Source organism: Nelumbo nucifera, chromosome 4 (genome assembly GCF_055504915.1).
Source record: "Nelumbo nucifera cultivar China Antique chromosome 4, China Antique-T2T, whole genome shotgun sequence".
Classification (NCBI taxonomy): domain Eukaryota; kingdom Viridiplantae; phylum Streptophyta; class Magnoliopsida; order Proteales; family Nelumbonaceae; genus Nelumbo; species Nelumbo nucifera.
The window spans coordinates 77,636,280-77,659,683 of NC_142652.1; the positions used below are offsets into that span (position 1 = coordinate 77,636,280).

The window sequence follows — 23,404 nt, forward strand, 5'->3', positions numbered from 1 at the left end:
GGCTGTCTGTGGAGGGGGTGGTGACAAGAGGTCGATTGATTCTTGCTGTGTTGAGAATGCGAAAGAGGTTTTGGACAAGGACAACAAATGTGACTCATCTATAGAGTTCGAGGATTTCCAAAAGTTGGAAATTTCAGTCAGTAGGATTGGAGTCCATTTAGGTCGAAGAAGTGTGAACAAGGAAGGAGACGTCGTGAAGAAAGCCAGAGAGACAAACAAGTTTCATTTTGTCCATGTGTCAAAGGTTTTCTCAAGGCTAAAAGATGGATTGATTGAGACGGAAGGACCCTCCAATAAATTAAAAAAGTCTACAAGAGGAAGAGATTAAAAGTCTTAGGATTGAAGAAGAAGGATGATGAAAGGATGGGGGAGGAGCATCAAGCTGTATTAGGGGAGATAACGTCGATCCCGACAAAGGAAGGTCTAGAGGTTAGGCCACGGTCAGGGGATAAGAAGGAGGGAAGTCAAGCTGGTGAAAGTAGTCTCATTTTGTCTCAGCAAGCTGATGATGGGGGACAAAGTTGAGCTTGAGAGCCTGGTGGACAGGGAAGAATTGGCAAGAGTTTAGGGCATTTCTTTTGGGGAGGTGGAGAGTTTGCTAGAAGAGCTATTGAAGCATTTGAAAAGGGTAAAAGGGAAGAGAGAGAGAGAGAGAGAGAGAATAAGAATTTGCGACGGAAAGAAGAAAAAGTTTGGGACAAGGATGATGACGGAAATGATGAGGTGTTTGAACCTGAAGACTAGCTATTTTTGAAGTGGGGGATTCTCTGTTTTTCTTTTTGTTAGTTTTGGTGTCTTTCTAATCCTTCTGTCGTGGTAGTTGGGTCAGGTGTTTTCTTAACACCCCTCTTCAAGTTGTATCCTGTTTTTTATTTTATCAATAAAATTTTTATTTTTACTCTTCAAAAAAACGTAAATTTTTCAGTGTCTATGTTGAAATTGCATCTTTTATATGGTTTCTTTCTGTGTTCTGTTAACATATAATTTTATTTCATTGTTACACTCTCGTAAATATAAGTTAATATTTTGTAAACTTTCACCATCTTTCTTTTATGTAATTTGGGATTATGATGTGTATTTGGTAAGGAAGGGGCTATTACTTGATTTAATGGTAAAATCTCAGGCTGACAAGCATGAGAATGTGAGTTTGAGTCTAGGAGTGGCCACTTTATGCAAAAATTGCCAAAGGATAGGATTATATCCAGTCCACACCTCCCAAGACCCCACCCCAGATAGATGGGACCAGGTAAATGGCCTTTACCTTTTTTATGTGCATACCATAATGGATTTGCCATATATTTACAGGTGGATAGTTTGAAAGCAAAGCTACTTGGGAATTTAGAGCACTTCCTTGTGGACCTTCAGCTTGAATCTAGAGAAGCTGTGACTACTACACTGAATTCAGATGAGCCTTCTGAACTAGGAAATGCTCCAGCTGTGCCACCTGAGGCTAGTATAAAAAAGGTATAATTGTTATATTCTCCGATGCTTTTGCTTTGGACTACATATGGCTGTGCAATTAAACTTAACATTTTAGCTTATTTGTATATAATCCCTTTACATGTCCCTCCCGTGTTTACATCATTCTAGAGCAATTATAATTCCAACAACAAACAGTCAATTTGCTTCAATAAATTCTTTCATGTATCACCAACATTTGGGAGAAATCTCATGAATAGCTTTAAATCATCATCATTACATTATGAATCATTCAAGGATTTCCACACTTAATTCTTTTGACTTTAATCCTATAAGTAAACATCATTGGCTAACATTAGTTAATCTTATATCATATCTTTGTTGCATTAAATTTCCATTTAGTTGATAACCATGGTTTGTTAATTTGGTTTTATGCACTTGGGCTTCCATTGGTCAGTTTGGAGAAGCTGTCCATGCTTATCAGACAATATTTCCTGGTTCAGAAAACCAGCTAATCGAACTTGCACAGGAACTATTTACCAGGTACATGTGTATCTTTGGCATTCAGTCCCCAATTTACTTGGAATGCTATTTCGTTGTTACTCCTATCAACACTGGAGCATCTGAAAGAGCACTAGCTTTGTACTTACATTCAATTTCTTCTTGTTGTTGAAGGCATTTTGAAACCATTCAGCAGCATATCAAGAAAAAAGTTTCCTTATCTGATCTTTTGGCAATGCTACGTAAGTAATTTTCAATGATAATGTACTGTCACACCATAACTTAAACTTCATGGTTTTGGCATTGCAAAGTCCTTAAAAATCAGTCTTCTATCATCTATTATCATAACAACTATTAATCTAATAGATATTTAGTTCATAAGTTATTCCCAAATTAGTTCCTATTTTACAAGCAACAAGTTCAACAGGATCTGATTAAAGGTATGAATAGAAAACTCCCAAGAATGGGAGAACAAGAAACCAGAGCATGCTGACTCTCCCATACCCTATACAAACAGAGCCTTGGCCTCAGCCAAATTAGTTCTTTCTTTTTTTTTTTCTTTTTGGTTTTTGGTTGCGAACTTGTGACGGTAATTTATTGGCAGTACTAAGACCATATCAGTTGGAATGCTAACCTGAAATGTTGCACCTAAGGCTATCACAATCGACTTGTCAATTATAACATTTTTTTATGAATAACAGTACTGAATTTATTAAACAGTATAAAAGTTAGTACAGTAGAGAAGGAAACCCAAAAAAGGCTAGCCTCAGCTAACCACCATACAAGAATACATTAACCCCTGGCCCACTTAGCTCCCTGAATATGTACCTCCTGATCTTCCTTTGTCCACCCAATGGCTGCCTTTGAATCCCCTTTCAATTTCAGTCTCTTTCAATTATAACATTTGAACACTTCTTTTCTATACTCAGAAGATTGGGAGGAGTATTTGGGGGGAGATGGTGTAAGAAGCATTACCATTTTTTTGTCAGTTCCAGTTGAAGAAGAGAAGAGACAAGTGAGTCACATGAAAATGGATGGGTGTGTTCAGTCCACACACGCCAAGAAAAAGATATATATAACCAGTAGTGAGAAGATCTTGAATGAAATGGCAGTCCACCTCTATATGCTTAGTCCATTTATGGAAGACTAGATTTGAGGCAATTTTGATCGCACTCATGTTGTCAGCAAATAAAGGAATGGGAGCGGAGTGATCAATGGTCGAATCATGAAGGGCTTTAAGCCAGACAAGCTCACTGCAAACAGAGGACATGGCACAGTATTCAGCTTCAGTAGATTATTTGGAGATTGTCTGTTGCTTCTTGCACTTCCAAGAGATGAGGGAATCACCTAAGAAAACACACCAGCCAGTGGTGGACCTTCTGGTGTTAGGGCAACCAGCCCAATCAGCACTAGCATAAGCAGTCAATTGAGGAGATGAGGAAGATGAGAAGAAAAGTCCATGAAATAAGGTGCCTCTAACATATCTGATAATTTGAAGCACGGCAGAGAAATAAGGTTGTCAAGGAGCTGATGCAAACTGGCTAATTATCTGCACAACATATGATATGGATATGTTTGGCCGAGTCATAGTAATGTAAATAATGCTTCCGACAAGTTGACAATATAATGTAGCATCAGGAAGGAGTTGTCCATCATCCTTGCTGAGTTTTAGGTTGAGTTCCAATAGGGTATCAACTTGCTTCGAGTCAGAGAGATTGGCCATCTTAATCAAGTCACTAGCATATTTGTGCTGATTAACAAAATATCCTCGAGCACTTCTGGTGATTTCAAGACCAAGAAAGTAGGTCACAGGACCAAGATCCTTCATTTTGAAGGATTGACTGAGAAGTTGCTTCAACTGAGTGATCCCTTCCAAGTCATCACCAGTAATAAGTATATCGTCGACATACACTAGTAGAAGAGTCACTCCTTGGGGATGGCAAAGAATAAAGAGGGAATAATTTGAGCCACTCTACTGAAATCTTGCTTCAATAATAACCCCTCTAAACTTTTCAAACTAGGCCCGTGGGGCTTGTTTAAGCTCATACAAGGACTTCTTTAGTTTGTAAACTAGAGTAGAATCATCATAGTAGCCTGGAGGAGGCTTCATATACACTGTCTCACGGAGATGCCCATGAAGAAAGGCATTCTTGACGTCCATCAGATGAACAGTCCATTGTTTAATAGCAATGATAGCAAGAATAAGCCGAATAGTAGTCATCTTAGCCACTGGTGCAAACATCTCCTCATAGTCAATGCCATGTTCTTGTTTGTACCCTTGTGCGAGCTTTATATCCATCCAGGTTCCCATTAGAATTCAATTTGACTAATTACACCCAACAACTGCCAATAATGGAGGCATTTTGTGGAAGAGAAACAAACTCCCAAGTATCATTTTCCAATAGGGTCTGAATTTCCAAGTCCATTGCAGCTTTCCAATTACCAATTGTTGCAACCTATTGGTAAGGCTTGGGGATATATGTGAAAGACAAAGTAGTAGAAAGGGAACTATGTATAGCAGAATATCCATAGCGATCAGGAGGACGAATAACTCTAGAAGAGCGTCGTAAAGGAGTGGGAATAGGAGGTGAAGGATCACTTACATGAGAAGTAGATGTGAATGGTACAGGGTCTGAGGATGTTAGAGGAACAAGCATCGGGGTCGATGAAGGAGGAGGAGGCATAGGCGTTGGTGCAGCTGGATACTTCTTGTGATAGACTTGAAGAGGCAAGACCGAATCACCTATAGGAGTAAAGTTATGTAGAATAGAGAAAGATGGTGCATGCAATTTGACAACATATTCAAAAAAGGACAAATTCTCAAGAAAGATAACATTTCGAGATATACGGAGACAACAAACTTTAGGATCATAATAGAGAAATCCTGTATGTTCTATACTGTACCCCATAATGGAACACATAGCTGATTGAGCAATAAGCTTAGTGCGCTCATGGGGAGGAAGATGTACAAGGCAAATGCAACCAAAAACATGAAGTGTAGAGTAGTTTGGAGAACAATGGAAAAGACAATAGAAAGGTGATTGATGACCAAGAACTGAAGATGGAATGATGTTAATGAAATACATAGAAGTGCTGGCCGCCTCCACCCAAAAGGTAACAGGAACATGAGCGTCAAGTAGAAGGGATCTCACCATACTCAAGATGTGTCGGTTCTTGCGTTCAGCAACATTTTGTTGAGGAGTTCCTGGACAAGATCTTTGGGATAGAATACCATATTTCTTTAAATAGGTCTGAAATTCTCCATTTTCCCTATCAGAATATTCTCCCCCTGAGTCAGAATGTAGAATACGAATGGTGGCATTGTGTTGGGTCATTATCATGGTGTGAAAGTTCTGAAAGGTGGGAAGTACTTCTGATTTCTTCTAGAGGAAATAAATCCAAGTATATCTAGTGCAATCATCAATAAATAAAACAACGCATTTGTATCCAAGTCTAGATATAACAGGAGACGACCAAACATCATTATGTATTACTTGGAAAGGAACAATAGCATGCACAGATGAAGATGAAAATGGTAAAATATGACTTTTACTAAGACCACAAGTTATGCAAGATTTATCAATATTCTTAGAAACAGAATTAACAGTAGGTAAACAACCAGAAGAAATTAAGTGATCCATGTTCTCAGCATGTGTGTGGCCTAAACGTCTATGCCATAAATGCCACACATTATTACAATGAGAATGTAACACGTCACTAGTAGTAGAAAGAAAACAAGAAGCTTGGAACAAAGGTCTCTTCTCAAACTCAAGAGCAAACAACCTCCCAAGCCTACTCCCCTTCCCTTTCACTTCCCCAATGCGTTGATCCTATATAACACAACCATCATGAGAAAATAGAACCAAGTTACCATCATCAACAAGTTGACCCACAAAAATAAGATTGGTAGTTAACTAAGGAATAAAGTAGGTTTTTGGGAGATGAAAGGAAGATGATTGAGAGGTAGAAAGAAATAAATCATCACAACAAGCAATTTTTAATGACTCACCACTAGCAATAATAATCTAGTCATTAGAAGAGTAGGGCTTAAGAGTCTAACCAAAGGAGGCCCTAGTCATATGATTTGAGGCTCTAGAATCTATATTCCGCATATGGCTAGGAGAGGAGCAAGTGGTAGAAGACTTACCAGACAGGCCAATAGCAGAGAAGGCAGATGAAATAGCTAAAGACACAAGTTGTCGTATCTTATCCTCAGTCTGAGTACTAGAAGGCTCCCCCTTTGAGTTTGAGTTGGAGGAGACAGTAATTTTAGATGAAGACTCTGTAATTGTCTAAAGTGCCTTGTATTGACCCTTCTTGGGAGGTCGGGTGGGGCATTCAGTAATGATGTGACCTGTTGTTTGCAATAGGTACAAAAATTCATTTTCTTACAGTGAGAGGCCACATGTCCAAACTCCTTGCACTCATAGCACTACATCTTGGAAAAGTCCTTTTTGCCCTTTGGCTTGGTGGCTAGAAAAACTGTATCATGTTCATGTTCTTTCTTGCTGTCAAGGGAGGACTGTATGTATAGTCTAGTTGAAGGGATGAGAGATCCATCATATGGATGGCCAAACCCTGTAGGAAGGTTGAGCGAAATTTCAAAAATTTCTTTCTTTCCCATGTGGGAATCACATTCCCTATTTTAGAAAACTGCATTTTCAATGATCAATCTTGAACCTAAACCAGACCAGATCTGAAACCAAAAGGGAGTGGAGGGTTATACTTGATACGAAGTAACAATAACCTCCAATGAAGGTGTTCACGCCCAAGGAAAGATCCAAAGACTGCTTCCACCGAAGATGACACGGTGCAGGATGAAGCAGAATCAGCAGGATGGCTCTTCAGCAAGAACCTGATTCTTTAGCAAGAATCTAATGGAGGGCAAGTGAGCACGACTTCAGATTACCTTTTTTGCCAAAAGGTAATATCAAGAACCCTTCTTGATTGCTCCCACAGTGGAGATCGAACGGGTATGGCGGCAATAGCAGGAGAGAGCAAGAGCAGAAGATAGAAGCATTCAAACAGTATGTTGTCTTCTCTCTTAAATCAATAGATTGATGGATGAACTAGAGGTTCTCCCTGCTCCTCTATTTATAGCCTTAAAGAGAGGTTCTGCTAATCCCATTAGGAGTTTCCTAATCCAAATCTTGTATTTGGATCTGGACTCTCTTTAAGAAATAAGGATAATCCCTTATCTTATCTATAGATAAAGATCAACCCTCCTAATCTGATTAGGAGTTTCCTGATCCAAATCTTTATTTAGATATGGACTCTCTGAGTGGATAGGGATAATCCCTTATCCTATCTGCTGATCTAAATCCCAGAACCACCCCTATTTAATTAATCTCATTAAGCCAGTTCGAATTGGGCTTTAGGCCCATTAAGTCTATGTGCTCACTTATCCTCCAATTTGTTGCCCAGTTGGTCATCCTTGTATGGCGTGGGACCTAAACATTGATCTACACATCAGCCACATGGGTTCAGCCCAGCCTCTGTTACAAGGCCTGGCCGAATTCACTGTAGGAGACAATGAACCCCTGAGTTCATCACCATGGGCTCTTAATGGGCCCAACATTTACACTAAATGGCCCCTGGGTCAAGCCACCTTATAAAAACCCAGGGACTATGGGCAGATGCAAGATTAGCCCATCAGGTATTACCCTCAATGGTCTTACACTTAACCTCTCAGTCCATAATGATCAAACACTGCCCGACAAGAGAGGGCCTCTCCCTCAGCTGCAAGATACAGTGCTGCACTCTCTACTCACATGGATCTTGGGAATTAAAACCTTTTGCAAACATTTTGAAACTATAATATATATATATATATATATATGTATATCTCTATATAAATATATTTTGCAAAAACAAATTTCAACGGTTGAAATCGACTGTCGGCAGTTTTGGTTTCCATCAGAGAGACTGCATCCCCGATCATTCACTTTGTCCGACAAAGGGGCTGATCCTGTCACTATGATCACCCACTCAGATGAACTCTCGCTCTGTCCCAACATACCCAGGTTTTGACCCCCTCTAAGGATCTCACTGATTGGCATATCAAAGACAGCCCAATCCGACACCTAGTGCAGTATCATAATTGAGTTTAGGGGTTAGGTGTAACATTCCAGTTTTGCCCATCTATCTCCAAGGTCCAGGGCAATACTGGAATTCTGGTCCGGTTCAGGGTCTCAAGAAAACTCACACTGCATGTACCTCAGGTAACCCTGGCAGCTGAGACAAGCCACCCCAACCAACTTGGCGGCACATCAATGAAAGCCTTGGTAGGATAAATCTCCCCAGGTCTATCCAACGGCTGTGAAGATTCTAAACTAACACGAGTCTCATATGTGTCCAGTTTAAGGGTATTACATAGAAACACACCATAATAACATGAATCAAATATGTACTTTATTCATTTACATTAAATGTCATAATGTACATCATTCTGATTGGAGCTAAGGGCATACACTGTCTAACACTAGTCTCCTCCCTTAATAGTTCACCCAATACGGTGTCCAAGTCAAGCACATTTTCCCTACTGAGTATGCTGGATCTTATCAACTCATAGTCGGGTCTAAGATGCATAAGAAAGTGCATAATCTTCACAAACAGGGTGTGATCAGATTGGCATTGCTTGTAGCCAATCTGTCGAATTGCTATGAAACCTGCTAAACTAGGCTCCTGGTGATTGCTTTGGGCCGTACAAGGACTTCTTCAGTTTGCACACCTTTTGTTCACTGCCTTAAGCATGGAAGTTAGGAGTTTGTACCATGTACACCTCTTCTTCAATATCACCATTAAGGAATGCATTTTTTATATCCTACTGGTGAAACTCCCATTCAAAATTAGCAGCAAGGGAGAAAAGGACCCTGATAGAGTTCATCTTTGCCACCGGAGCAAATGTTTCTACATGGTCTACTCCATACACCTGAGTAAATCCTTTTGCTACTAACCAAGCTTTATATTTGTTTAAGATTAAAAATATATAATATATATGATGGGCCAGATTTATACACCTGAGTAAATCCTTTTGCTACTAACCAAGCTTTATATTTGTTTAAGATTAAAAATATATAATATATATGATGGGCCAGATTTGACAGCTGGACATATATTTAAATTTTAATTATTCTAGTTATGGGGGGAGTTAAGCAACCACCTCACGTATGAAGAGTGGGGAGGTTGCTCTAGCCTCCCTACCCATAACTACCTCCTCTATATAAGGGAGAGAGGAGAGGAAAAAGGGGCGGCAGATGAAAAAAAGGGAAGAGATAGAGAAAATAGAGAAGAGAAAGAGAAGAAGGAGAGAAGAGAGAGGAAGAGAGTAAATAGAGGAGGGAACTTGAAGTGGTTAAGGATAAGTGTACACAGGTACAAATCTTATTTTTCTTTCATCTCTTGTGTTCTATCCCTTTAAATTTTATTTACTTTCAATCCTTATCTTATCCTCTCCCTTTCTCTCTCTCTATAGTTCTGTTAGAACTCAAAATCTCATCTCAATTTATAATATCTAGTGGATTCTATGTGATAAAATAGATAAAAAAAAGAGACTAATACTTGGGAACCATTGTTATGTTCAGTGGATCCTATCCACCTCAAAAGAACTTTCAATAGATTAATTCAATGTTATAATGGATAAAAAAAATCAGTTGACAAATCACTGGGTCCCACTTTCAGTGGATTTTATCCATTTAAAAAGGGGACAAATGTATTACTGTTGTAACCTATATTGCCACTTGTAAATGGCAAACCTCTGAGAACCACTGACAGTGGGTCTTATCCACCATTAAAACAGGTTGACTAGTGGACCATATCCAATGTCACAACAGATGCCACCTATCTGATTTGGTGGGTCCTATCTACTGTAAAATTTAATCATCTTTGGGGATAATTCGGTGGCTCTTATCCACCAGTTAAATAGGCTGGTTAGTGGGCCATACCCACTGTTACAGCAGACACCACTTAATTGATTTAATTTGGGATAAGTTGGTGGCTCTTATCCACCATTAAAACAGGTTGACTAGTGGGCTATATCCAATGTCACAACAGATGCCACCTATCTGATTTGGTGGGTCCTACCCACTGTAAAATTTAATCATCTTTGGGGATAATTTGGTGGCTCTTATCCACCAGTTAAATAGGTTGCTTAGTGGGCCATACCCACTGTTACAGCAGACATCACTTATCTTAATTGATTTAATTTGGGATAATTTGGTGGCTCCTATCCACCATTAAAACAAGCTAAATTGTGGGCCATACCCACTGTTTACAACAGGTATCACTTATTCTGATTTAGTGGGTCCAGTGGCCCTTATCCACCATTAAAACAAGGTAATTAATGGGCCATATCTACTATCATAACAAATATCAATTATATTGATTTCGTGGACCCCATTTATTGTTAGAAGTGCAGAATTTAATGATTAAATTTGAATAATATTTAGAACCTTCCACTACCAAATTAGCATAATGGGTCCCACTTATCAGTAGAACCGTATGTTACTTTTTTTTTAGTTTAAAATATTCAAGTGAGCTACACTCACTTTCAAATCAACAAAGTGGGTCCCACTTGTCAGCGGGGCCTACTGTTAAAATATTCAAGTTTAAAACATTAAGGTGGGCCACACTCACTATCAAGTCATCATAGTGGTCCCACCTATCAATAGGGCTCACTATTAAAATAATTAAATTTAAATTATAAAAGTGGGTCATGTCTACTATTAGATTAGTATAGTGGGTCCCATTTATTTGTGGGGGCCCACTGTTAAAATATTCAAGTCTAAAATGTCAAAGTGGGCCATGCCCACTATCAAGTCATCATAGTGGGACTCACCCATCAGTGGGTGAGTCCCACTATTAAAATATTCAAGTTTAAAACATCAAGGTGGGCCATACCCACTATCAAGTCATCATAGTCCCACCCATTAGTGGGGCCCATTGTTAAAATAATTAAATTAAAAATATCAAAGTGGGTCATGTCCACTATCAAATTAGTATAGTGGGTCCCATTTATTAGTGGGTTTTACTGTCAAAATATTAAAGTGGGCCATGCCCATTACCAAACCAGTATAGTGGGTTCCACTTTTTACTGATTAACGGGACTCACTATTAAGATATGTAAGTTTAAAATACATAAGTGTCCAATGGTGTGTGGGTCCCATGACCTATCTACTAATTGTGGAGCCCGCTCATGGGTATAGTCCACTAAGAGTCCAAGGTGATGGGACTGTTTATACCTACTATTGGGTTTAACCCTTACAAAGTAACTCTTTCACATAAAATCAAAGTCAAAGGGTATTTCCTCTAAGGAATATAATTAAGGGGTTAGCAAACACAGTGCATACTTATTCACCCTGAATAGGGAAACCCTAGTTCTGTTTTTTTTTTTTTTTGTGAGTTATGATCAAAAGATGATTAAATTTTACAATGGCTAGGACCCACCAAATCAGATTGGTGGCATCTGTTGTGACATTGGATATGGCCCATTAGTCAGCCTGTTTTAATGGTGGATAAGAGCCACTGAATTATCCCCAAAGATGATTAAATTTTACAGTGGGTAGGACCCACCAAATCAGATAGGTGGCATCTGTTGTGACATTGGATATGGCCCACTAGTCAGCCTGTTTTAATGGTGGATAAGACCCACTGACAGTGGATCCCAAAGGCTTACCATATACAAGTGGCAATATAGGCTGCAACAGTAATACATTTGTCCCCTTTTTAAATGAATAAAATCCACTGATAGTGGGACCCAGAGATTTGCCAATTGACTTTTTTATCCATTATAACATTGAATTAATCCATTGAAAGTTCTTTTGAGGTGGATAGGATCCACCAAACATAACAATGGTTCCCAAGTATTAGTCTCTTTTTTTTATCTGTTTTATCACATAGAATCCACCAGATATTATATATTGAGATGAGATTTTGAGTTCCAACAGAACTCTAGAGAGAGGATAAGATAAGGATTGAAAGTAAATAAAATTTAAAGGGATAGAAGACAAGAGATAAAAGAAAAATAAGATATGTACCTATGTACACTTATCCTTAACCACTTCAATCAGCAGAACTACAAGTTCCCTCTATTTTCTCTCTTCTCTCCTTTTTCTCTTTCTCTTCTCTCTTTTCTCTATCTCTTCCCTTTTTTTTTTCATCTGCCGCCCCTTTTTCCTCTCCTCTCTCCCTTATATGGAGGAGGTAGTTATGGGTAGGGAGGTTAAAGCAACCTCCCCAATCTTCGTATGTGGGGTGGTTGCTTAATTCCCCCCATAACTAGAATAATTTAAATTTTAAATTTATGTCCAGCTGTCAAATATGGCCCATCATATATATTATATATTTTTAATCCTAAACAAACTTTCTATTGTACCATCAGCTCTATGCTTTACTGTCAAAACCCACTTACATCCTACTGGTTCTTTTCTTTTAGGAAGATCTTCCAATTCCAATGTGTTGTTTTTGTGTAAGGCATTGATTTCCTCTTTCATTACATCTATCCATTCAAGAACTTGTGACTTACTTCAAAGAAAAAGGCCTTTTTGGTGCTTGTCTCCTAATTGACGCATTCTTTGCAAGGCTAATGGTGAAAACTCCTACCACTTATTAATTTCTTGCCCCTTTGCTACTGATCTTTGGGATTGGTTTCTCTCTTTATTTGGTTGTAGATGGACTCCACCACCAAATATTCAAAGCTTGTCTAGCCCTTCGTTCCTTAGATGGCCAAACAAAAGGGGAAGAATTATGTGGAGATTTGTGAGGGCTGCTATTTGCTAGACCCTATGGGAGGAAAGGAATGCCAAAACTTTTTCTAAAGTAATAACAGTTAGGGTGGTGCACTGGCTTAAATCCTTGGACTTGTTTGTTGATGTTTCTACAAACATGTTGCTGAATAGCTGGATGGAGGTGGCAAATTCTACTCATGCTCGCTCTTCTGTTTGTCCTGTGTGGTCACCACTAGCTTGTGGCTTTACAAAGCTAAACTTTGATGGTCATAGTGAAGGTAATCTAGGTCCATCAGGAGTAGGAGGGGTCTTCAGAGATGAGGATGGGAGGGTGCTTGCAATGTATTCAGGTCCCATTGGGGTTGGGGACTCTCTTAAAGTGAGATCTATGCTATTGGAGGGGATAAGGCAGACTAAGGAACTAAATACACAAAAGTTAGTTGTTGAAGGGGATGCAAAGCTGGTGTTAAGTTGGCTACAGAAAAAGAGTGGACTAATGAGAGGAGGGAGATTAAGTGGCTAACTAGAGGGCTAGAAATCCATTTTTAGTTGGTTAAGAGAACAACAAATGCTTTTGTTGGTTCCTTGGCAAAGCAGGGGTGGGAAGGGATCAAATGTTTTGGGTTATTCTGTAATTTTTCCTTTGTTGTCCTTCTGGAGAGAGTTAAGACTTTTTATCTCTCTCTAGAGTGCTGCTATAACTGCATTTTTTTATTAATCTAATGGATTCCCGTTATTGATTAAAAAAAAACTAAGAGGGCTTCTGCCACACTTTTGGGAATAGGAAAATTGTCAATAGAAGAGAGGAAAGCACAAAAAGTGGGCGAGATGTTCTCATAAGAGGAAAAATGAGAAATAGGGTGTTTAGTAGTACAAGACCTAACACCCTTCCTTTGAGCAATGGGAATGTTTAGGTCATCAACAGAAAAGGTATCAATCTAAATGTTGGTGTGTTAGCTGGGTTGTTCCAGCATTGATGCGGAATCAAGTCCCGCAACCAGGACTTTGGGGAAAAAAGAGGGTAAAGGGGAAAGTTATGGGTGATTAACCAAAAAAAAGTATCAATCTCAATGGGATCAATCATATCAATGGGAACAAGAATACCTAGCTGAATAGGATCTGTCCCCTGGGAGTCCAATGGCACTGGTAGTATAGCATCTGGACGCTCTGCATTTCTTGAACTCGGCTGGCTCTTGTGTCGACGAAAGTAAACACAAAATGAGGGAGGATTAGGAATAGAAGGAAGATGAACTTGAGCATGTCTCTCCTTAACTACGCTCCCCTTGAAGAGAAATAGAGAAGGGTCACCCTTAAAAAATGACACATCCATGGAAACATAGTATTTCCTGGAGACTGGATCAAAGCATCGATAACCCTTTTGGGAAGAGGGATACCCTAAGAAGACACAAGGAATGGTATGAGGATCAAGTTTACCATGAGTGGGGAACAGATTTTGGATGAAACAACACCCCAAAACACAAAGTGGAATAGGGAACAAGGGAGTTTTTGGAAAAAAGAAGTTGATGTGGGGCCATATACTTCAACCACCGACAAAGCATACTATTGATGAGATAAGTAGCACGTAGAACAGCTTCAAGCTACCATTTTGGGACATTCATATGTATAAGTGACCCACGAGTAACTTCAAGAAGATAGCGATTTTTTGTTTTCGCAACACCATTTTGTTGAGGTGTTTGAGCACAAGAGCTACGGTGAAGGGATCCATGTGAAACAAAAAATTCTATGAGGTCACTATGGAAATATTCTCTGGCATTGTCAAATTGGATGATTTGGATCTCGATTTGAAATTGAGAAAAAACCATTCGTTAGAATTCTTTTACAACTTTGGGTACTTCTTCTCTTGATCGTGTTGGATACACCCATGAATACCTGGAATAGTCATCAATGAGTGTAATAAAGTATTTATAGCCAGTCTTAAACGGCAAAGTAACAGGGCCCCAAACCTCAAAATAAACAATATGAAAAGGAAACTCAGATCTGTTACTTCTCAAAGGAGAATGAGTTCTACATTGTTTGCTCAACTGACAAGTTTGACACATAAAATCCGACACTGACCCTGACTTGAATAGTTCAAGAAGCAACACTTTAAACAACTCAAAAGACAAATGACCAAGGTGACTGTGCCACAAAATAATTTGACTCTTACTATACCGACTCTTAGACTCTATGACTGCAAGACCAACCTTATTCTCCAGTATCTAAAGCCTGTCTACCATACTTTAAAGGGTTGCTTTGATCTTTTGTCAACTAGGGGTGTCGAACTTAATCTAGATCATTTATGTGTTAGCTTTTCTATTCATCATTGTTGGGTCCAGGAATCTGTAAACTTAGTTTAAGTCACTCCAAGAGTAGAGTCAATTCATAAAGTACTGGACACGAATGTTAGTTAAAAATCTAATTTAGGGAATTGAGAATTTGTAGTTAGGATAGCATTATGTGAAAGTGACTCAGAATGTGGTAATCCCTATCTAATGAAGTGTGTATGCAGATCTAAGTACAAGAGAGTTAATGGTAATCTAGAATATTTCTAGAGAATCTATAGATTGGTATCAGAATCCATTGTCATTCACTCTTTTCTTTTGATTAAATATATTACTTTTGAATTTATTAAATCTCTTCTCTCATTTGATTCATTCAACTATAATTGGTTATTCTTTTCTTTTTTTTTCTTTTTTTTTGATCAGCAATCGGATCATTATCTATTGTTTCACTTTATTCATATATTCTTTGTTCTTGCTAAGATATGGTTTAGTGCTGCTCTAATTATTCTTGGGTTTATTTGGTTCTTCTGTTCCTCTTGAAGCTAGTAACCTCAGTCACTTAAGGATAGGGGACCTTTCAAGGACTTGGAAGGGGAGATCAGGAGATTCCATGTGTATGTATTGGGGGGGGGGAGATAAAGGGCACCCTTCAAATCACCTTTGGTGCTTAGTTCTTCAACAATTGGAGGTGGAAGTGGAGGGCGACTGACATACACATATTAGTTGGTTTGGAGTAAATATCTGTATGCAATTTGGGCTGGTAGGATTCTATCGAGCTATGATTGCATCTTTTGTTGTCTAAGAGGCTGCTACCCAACTCCATCCTCTAGAAATTTCATCCATTAGTAAAAACAGCAAACATATTTGTATGTTGGTCATCCTCAGGCATAGCCGGAATGGTCAGAGATGAGCAAGGCACCATTACTAGCAATCTACTTGGGCCTGATAGGGGGGTTTTAGATTCCACAGGGGCAGAATTGATGGCTTATAAGGTCTTAGGTTGGTTAGATCACTTGATCTAAAGAATAATATTGGTAAAAGGTGATTCCAAGGTGGCGGTGTAATAGTTGTGGAAGAAAAATGAAGATTGAGACACTGTCATATGAGGATATATATATATATATATATATATGATGAATAACTTAAATTTTATTAACAAACTTAATGTAACATCTTTTCAAGCATCCCTTAGAGGCATGAGATGCTACCTCTCAAATGATAAAACAAATTGCAACTGTGCTCAGCAACAGAATTAATGTTTAATGGTTTGTTTAGTTCCTTTCTTTGGGATGCTTGGCATGATGTAAATATCCCATTCTCTCATTGATTCAATAAAATTGAATGTGTTATTTAACAAAAAAAAGTTAGTTGGTTTGGAGATGGTTGCAATGAGCCTTGGAATATTAGGCATTATGTGAGGTCAGATGGATGAGGTCTGTGAACTCTCTAGAGTACTAAGATCTGAGTTTTATTCAGGAACAGCCATCACTCGATTTTTTCCCCTTATTTTTCTTTCATGGATATACTGCCTACAATTCCAAACTCATTTGAGAGGCTTTCTTGAGTCTGTTTCTTCCCCAATTTGGTATAATAGAGAATTTTTGTTACCTTTTATGTATAATAATAATAATAATAATAATAATAATAATAATAATAATAATAATAACAATAATAGTGAAAATGTTGATGGAGTGTCTTTCTCGCATGTTCTGGACTGATGTGAGGCTTCAGTTGTCAGTTTGTATGGGTTTCAGGGAACTTATCTTGGTGGAAAACTTACATGTGATCATTGATTGGAGAGTTGCACAGGACTTTGGATGATTAGACCATTTGCCACAAAATTTAGAGGCTAAGACTGAAATTATATCAAGTTGCCAGAGGGTACTTTACAGACAATCCCAGTAATCATCATTTGCTTAATGAATGAAAGGGCTATTTCTGGAATATGAAGAACCCTTCTCTCTTGTAGAAATCGTAATATAGTAGGCATAAGGGATTCCTCAATTCCATTTCATCACCTCTAAACAAGCAGAGTAACAGTGGTTGGAAAGCTCTAAAAGTTGCCCTGATGTTTCAAAGATAGACTACAGTTTAGGACATTATGGTTTATTGAAGACGTTGAAGAGTGTCACAACATCTTTATGAGATGTTTGTTGCCAACAAGATTGTTTTGATACTTGGTGGTATTAATGTTTCCCCTCTTCATACATGTTTGCACAAGAATATCAGATCTTTACTTCATGTATATATGAGGTTTCTACCGGGCAGTTTAATAGTCTAAGAGCAGCCACTTTGTGCAAAAATGCCAAAATTTAGGTCCATTTCCAGTCCACCCCTCCCATGACCCCAGATAGCTGAGACCAATATTGGGTAATGACCTTTCTTGTTCTGGGCAGTTTGACCCTTGATTGTATATAACATCTTATCCTGATATGTCAAAATTGATGGAACTAGACCCCAAACGTTCTTTTATTGTAATTTATAAAGATGTAAAGTAACTTATAAAGCATATGACATGTTCAACTAGCTTCTTGAAACATTCCAATCGGATTTCTTAGAAATATAATATCTCCTATTGGATGATCGCAGGAACCATCTGGATAGATGTGACAGAAATGGATAAAGTGTTGCCTGAAGCTGCTCTCCCTGATTTTTCTTTAAAGGTCTCCTTTTTTTATTTCTATACTACTAAGGGCCACTGGGAATAACCGGCCCCACATCCTCTTCCCATCTTGCGTCTTTTTTTCACCCAAAATTTAATATTTAAGGTATTCATGTCAGGAATTGAAATTTGATAGTGCTATACTAACAAGCTTTGATTCCAGGCTGCGCAAAATGCTGTCAAGCAATATGTTAGTAGCATCTTCTCTCATCTTCTGAACAGTGTTTCAGGTGATTATTCTAGTTGTTCAAACTAATGTGTCCATGCATCTATTGGATGCATTTTAGTGCATATTCATCTTATTAGTTGTATGTGTTTTTATTCTTTGAATGGTTCAATGTCCTGAGGTACAAATTTATGTAAATTTGCAGAAGCCCTCTCTGTGGTCCACATTACACCAAAAGGAAGAATGGAGGAAGAATGTTCTCTGCAGGCTGTACTGGAAGCTGGCAAAAAAGCAGTGATCCAAGGCAGTATGGATGCCTTACTGGTAATTCTTTGACAATAGTTAGAATTATTCCCTGCTTCGTTTTCCTTTTGTAATGCTTTTTGTCTAGGGAATTCATTTATGCCATATTGGGGGAACCTAAATCCACTGAACCAGAACTGAAGAACCTATGCACATTTGATGGTTGTTCAATTGGCATGCCTTGCAGAGAGCAGATAGAATATTTGATATTTCTATAACATGGAAATGAGTATGAAGTTTTTTTCTGAACTGGGCAGCCCAGTGCACAAGGCTCCCACCAATGTGGGGTCTGGGGTGGGACAGATATATGCAGTTTTAACCCTGTAGATACAGAGAGAAGCTGTTTCCAAGATTTGAACCCTGGTCACTCAGGTCGCAATGGAGCAATCCAACCATTGTGTCAAGGCCTACCCTCAGAAAATCCTATCTAGCTATGTTATTATATCCCATTTGAAAAAATGCTATACCTTCTAGATATATGATTTTTTCTGTGGGCTATTAATGTTTGTAAAGAGTTAAAGATCAATATCAACATATCTTGTCAGCACAAAAGACACAAATGCTAAGGAAACAGACTTCATAGGGATGTCAAATGGTGTTACATGGTTTCACAAATCTTAGGGAATCTTAATGATCGGAGGGTTCCATGTCTTGTTTGTTTACTTTACAGAGCTGTTTGTTATTTAACAAGATATGGAGGGTTATCTGTATAATTCCAACATTTTCATGTTTAGAGGTACGGGCAAAAAAGAATATTTACCTCTCAAGTATTTATTTGCCTTGCTAGCCTCAAGCTTGCAACCCATACATCATGCTTTTTCCCTAGAATAGCAGAGAATAATAGCAGAAGAGAGAGAGAGAGAAGATGCAACAATTAAAATTACCTTTATTTTTCATTAAGAAAAGTTTCAGTACTTGTTTCTACAGTTGGGAGTGGGTTTGCTGATTGGGTTGTTTATTGTGGTTCCTTAAATGACCAAGAAATCTTACACATGGAAAATTAGCTCAAAACTCAACATGAGCATCTAAGTTCCTCTCGTCACCCTTTATGCATGGAAAAGATCTTGGCCCAAAACGCCTCACTATGTGCAAAATAAGCCCACTTTACAGGTTAGTTCTAGATTAAAAAGTAAAACTCTGAACAGCTAGTCTTAGTAAGACAGGGCGTGTGGCTGATATGGACTCTGGGATTGAACATGTGGCAAATCCAGTCATCCACAGCCAGGAATGTTTAACCTCATGATATGTACATTTTCAAAAACATTATATTGTCCTGCTGCAAGTTCATTTTTTAACTGTTGATGTTATAGTTCACTGTTGCATTATTTTGTTGTTGATATTTCTCGGATATTAATAAGCATCTAAACTATTAAACATGCAATGCTTGCATGATTGGGAGTTAAATATTTATCAATCATTTAATATGCCCCATGTATTCTTCCTATAATAACATAATTGACTGAAAGAAAAGTGCTTATATATTCATACATCATACCAATTCAAGAACAGATTTAGCCAAGTCCTCGTATCTCAAAATTTTATGCAACCAAATGTTTAACCTCATGACCTGATTCCTATGCTTGTCATTTAGCTCTCTCTTTTGAGACAGCCATGTTGGATAATATGTCGATGGTTGACCATTTCATTACTGGAGGCAGATGTATACTAATATGTACACATTATATGTAATGGAATTATAGAATCGGAGGCCATCCTTTTTGTCAATATTGCTTTCTGTTCAGGGTTTCTTGGAGTTTTTCCATTGAACCACCCAGAGATCACCTTGGCATTGTCCATTAAGGGAAAACTTTCGCTGTCCACAGCCTCTTCCATGTGATATGTTTAGTCCATACAGCATACCTTCAGCACTGTTATTGTTGCATGAAGTTCATATGGACTAACGTGTCATGCAGGGATAGCCCTGTGGTCAGCACAGGCTGCTGAACATAGACAGCCAAAATTTTTCTGTCCATTAAAGTTCTTAATGCTGCAAGCAGAATCTTTTGGATTCTTGCTGCTAATGGACAGTTGGAGCTTGTGAATACAAAGAAATAATCATCTATGGGTGCTTGTGAAGTCAAAGACTCAATTAGTGGGCTTTGCAATCCATGGGAGTCATCATGAATCATCAACTAAGCATTGTCCCAACTATATGAATCCTGCTTCACCATTCCATTATGTTCAGTGCTATATCTGTTGTTAAATTATGAACGTTTAAATCATTTCATGTTACTTCAACCTATTCAGTCTGCCCCTAGCTCTTCTAGCCCCATGAACTTGTAAGAGATCACTTCTTATGGGTGTCATAAGATGGTCTTCTCTGCATCTGACCAAACCTTCTTAGTCAAGTTTCTTTCATTTTATCACCTAGTAGAGCTACTCCTAGATTCCTTTGAATGGGCTTCATTTCTGACCCCATCCTTTCTAGTTTTTCCACTCATCCATTTCAGCATTTATTTTTCTGCAAACATATATTTTGGACATCTTGTTTCTTGACTATCAAACACTCTACTTCATACAAGGTTGTTGGCCTTGCAACTGTTTAATAGAATTTTCCTTTTAGCCTAAGTGGTGTTCACTTATCACATTAGGCTTCGGATGCACCCCTTGAATTTTTGCCCATCCTTGTTCTAATTCTGTGGACAACATCCTCAATCTTTCCCTTGATGTTTGTAATTTCAATATCTGTACATGGTGAAATGTTCGCCATGTACAGTTGGAGAAATTTCGGAGATATTTTGCTATCTGGAAAATCTAAAAAATCAGGAAAGTTTTTTAGTAACATAGAATTAGTTAATAAACCTTCAAGAGATCATTAGAAGAAATATAATTGCAAATTTAAGGCTCAAAACCATAGCAAAGAACTATATAAATCAAATAAGAAAAATTAAGAGACTGTAATAGGTATGTTTCCCTTTGTCTCCATTTTGGTCTTTAGCCATCTTCTCTTCTTTATATATGTCAATTATTTGCCATTTTAACTTTTGTCTTTATTGTTATTATATGTTTTGTTTAGATTGAGAATACTCTTCTGTAGTAATATCCATTTTTCTTATTGTGACTTAGTGAATCATATCATAGTAATCCAATTATCTAATCACCAATTCTTTCCTGCTTCTTTTAGAAAAACATTTTTAAAAAATTATGATTGTTTTAATGAAATATTAAAAAAATGTTTAATAATATTCTAAGATTTTAAATTTTAAACATATAGTCTATCAATGAAATCTGAAATATCATTGGCATAGGAAGACGATGATGTGTCCAACCAGCTCCCAAGTGGAAGAAGAGGAGAGGGAGGGGGAGGAGCTCGAGGTCAAGGAAGTGGAACGGACTTTGAGCATCAGATGCCTTCGAACGAGGACTGCTTTTTTCAAAACGTTAATAAGGAAGATGAAAGGGTAGTGATGCCTTTAAATGGGTGGGGCGGGCTGGGACATTTGGATTGTTGGATTGGGCCGAATGGATTAGGTGACCCAAAAGAAATGATCACTGTAAAAAACCAGACTTTTGCCCACGTGACTTCTAAAGCCTCATGTTTTAAGGATGCTTTTTCTAGTCTACCATCTTCTTCGTCTTTGAAACCTGTTCGTGTTTCGCATATGAACCGTGGGGGATCAGATTTTAAGGGAGATAGAATGGTGAGGAAGGATACATCTTCGCAGTTGAGGGCAAAAAAGAGAATAGGATTTAAACAAATTACATCGAGGTTTGCTGGCTTCCAGGGCAAGAGGAGAGAGGAGAAGAAGAAGAAGAAGAAAGAGAAGAGAGAGAGAGAGAAGAGGCGAGAAGAATTTTGACCAAAAACTCAAACTGGCGATGCTAGTAATTTTGTATTTATATAGAGTTATAAATATAGAGTTACATCACTCCCCCTCAAGTTGGGGTGTAGATATCAATCATCCCCAACTTGTCACAAAGATTATAGTGCTGTATGGAGTTTAATCCTTTAGTAAGGGCGTCTGCAAGTTGATCCTCAGAACTGATGTAGGGAGTGCAAACTTCTCCTTTTTCCAATTTTTCCCCGATGAAGTGTTTGTCAACCTCTATATGTTTGGTTCTATCATGGAGAACAGGATTGGCTGCAATGTTGATGGCAGCCTTATTCTCACAATAGAGCGACATAGGATCACTGAGAGGAAAGCCTAGTTCACCCAAGAGATTCTTTATCCATAGAAGTTCTGCCACACCATGAGACATGGCCTTGTATACATCTTCTACACTCGATCTAGCCACCACACTTTGTATTTTACTCCTCCAAGTAACAAGATTTCCCCCAACAAAGGCACAATAGCCACTAGTAGATTTTCTGTCATCCACAGAACCAGCCCAATCCGCATCAGTGTAAACCTCAACTCTCATACGCCCATGTTTTCCAAACAGGAGTCCTGTCCCAGGGATTTTCTTCAAATATCTAAGAACTCTGTATGCTGCCTCCAAGTGTGTGGCCTTAGGAGCATTCATAAACTGACTAAGAACTCCCACTGCATATCTAATGTCAGGTCTTGTCATTGATAGGTAGAGAAGTCTACCCACTAGCCTTTGGTACTGCTTTATGTATGCTATGGGCTCGTCACTGCAATCCTCGAGCCTGTGGTTTACATCTATAGGAGTGTCAGCAGGTTTTGCTCCAAGCTTCCCCATGTCCTTCAATAGATCTAGAACATATTTCCTCTAGGAGATGAAGATACCCTGATTGGAGCGAGCAACTTCAATTCCAAGGAAATAATGTAAAGGCCCTAAATCCTTCACTTCAAACTAAGTGGCCAAAAATCTCTTCAATTTCTGTATTTCTGAGTCTCAATCACTGATGATAATAATGTCATTGACATACACAATTAAAGTTGCCATTCTCCCTTGCTCTCTCTTCACAAAGAGTGTGATTAGACTAGCACTGCTTAAAACCCATATGTTGAACTGCCTTGTGGAACCTACTGAACCAAGACCTTGGAGACTGTTTTAATCCATACAGAGATTTCTTTAGTCTACATACTTTCTGCTCATTTCCTTTAGCACAAAAACCTGGAGGTTGGGTCATATACCCTTCTTCTTCTAAGTTACTATTCAAAAAGGCATTTTTAATGTCCAGTTGATGAAGCTCCCAATCTAGATTTGCTGCTGAAGAGAGGAGAACTCGAATAGAATTCATTTTTGCTACAAGTGCAAAGGTTTCCGCATAATCAACTCCATACACCTGTGAAAAACCTTTTGCAACTAGCCGGGCCTTGTACCTCTCCACTGTGCCATCTGCCTTATGTTTCACAGAGAATACCCATTTGCACCCCACAGGTTCCTTTCCCTCGGGAATATCTACCAGCACCCACGTGCCATTTTTATGAAGGGCATT

General features: G+C 38.4%; 1 protein-coding gene across 1 annotated transcript in view; it reads left to right on the forward strand.

Moving 5' to 3' along the window:
- Positions 1-23,404, forward strand: part of LOC104605083 (Vps51/Vps67 family (components of vesicular transport) protein) — a 62,029-nt gene that overhangs the window by 25,573 nt on the left and 13,052 nt on the right. The window contains exons 8-13 of the mRNA XM_010269700.3: positions 1,306-1,464; positions 1,877-1,962; positions 2,095-2,162; positions 17,516-17,589; positions 17,752-17,818; positions 17,960-18,078. Of these exons, the coding sequence (XP_010268002.1) occupies positions 1,306-1,464; positions 1,877-1,962; positions 2,095-2,162; positions 17,516-17,589; positions 17,752-17,818; positions 17,960-18,078 (573 nt within the window). The remainder of the gene's footprint in view (positions 1-1,305; positions 1,465-1,876; positions 1,963-2,094; positions 2,163-17,515; positions 17,590-17,751; positions 17,819-17,959; positions 18,079-23,404) is intronic.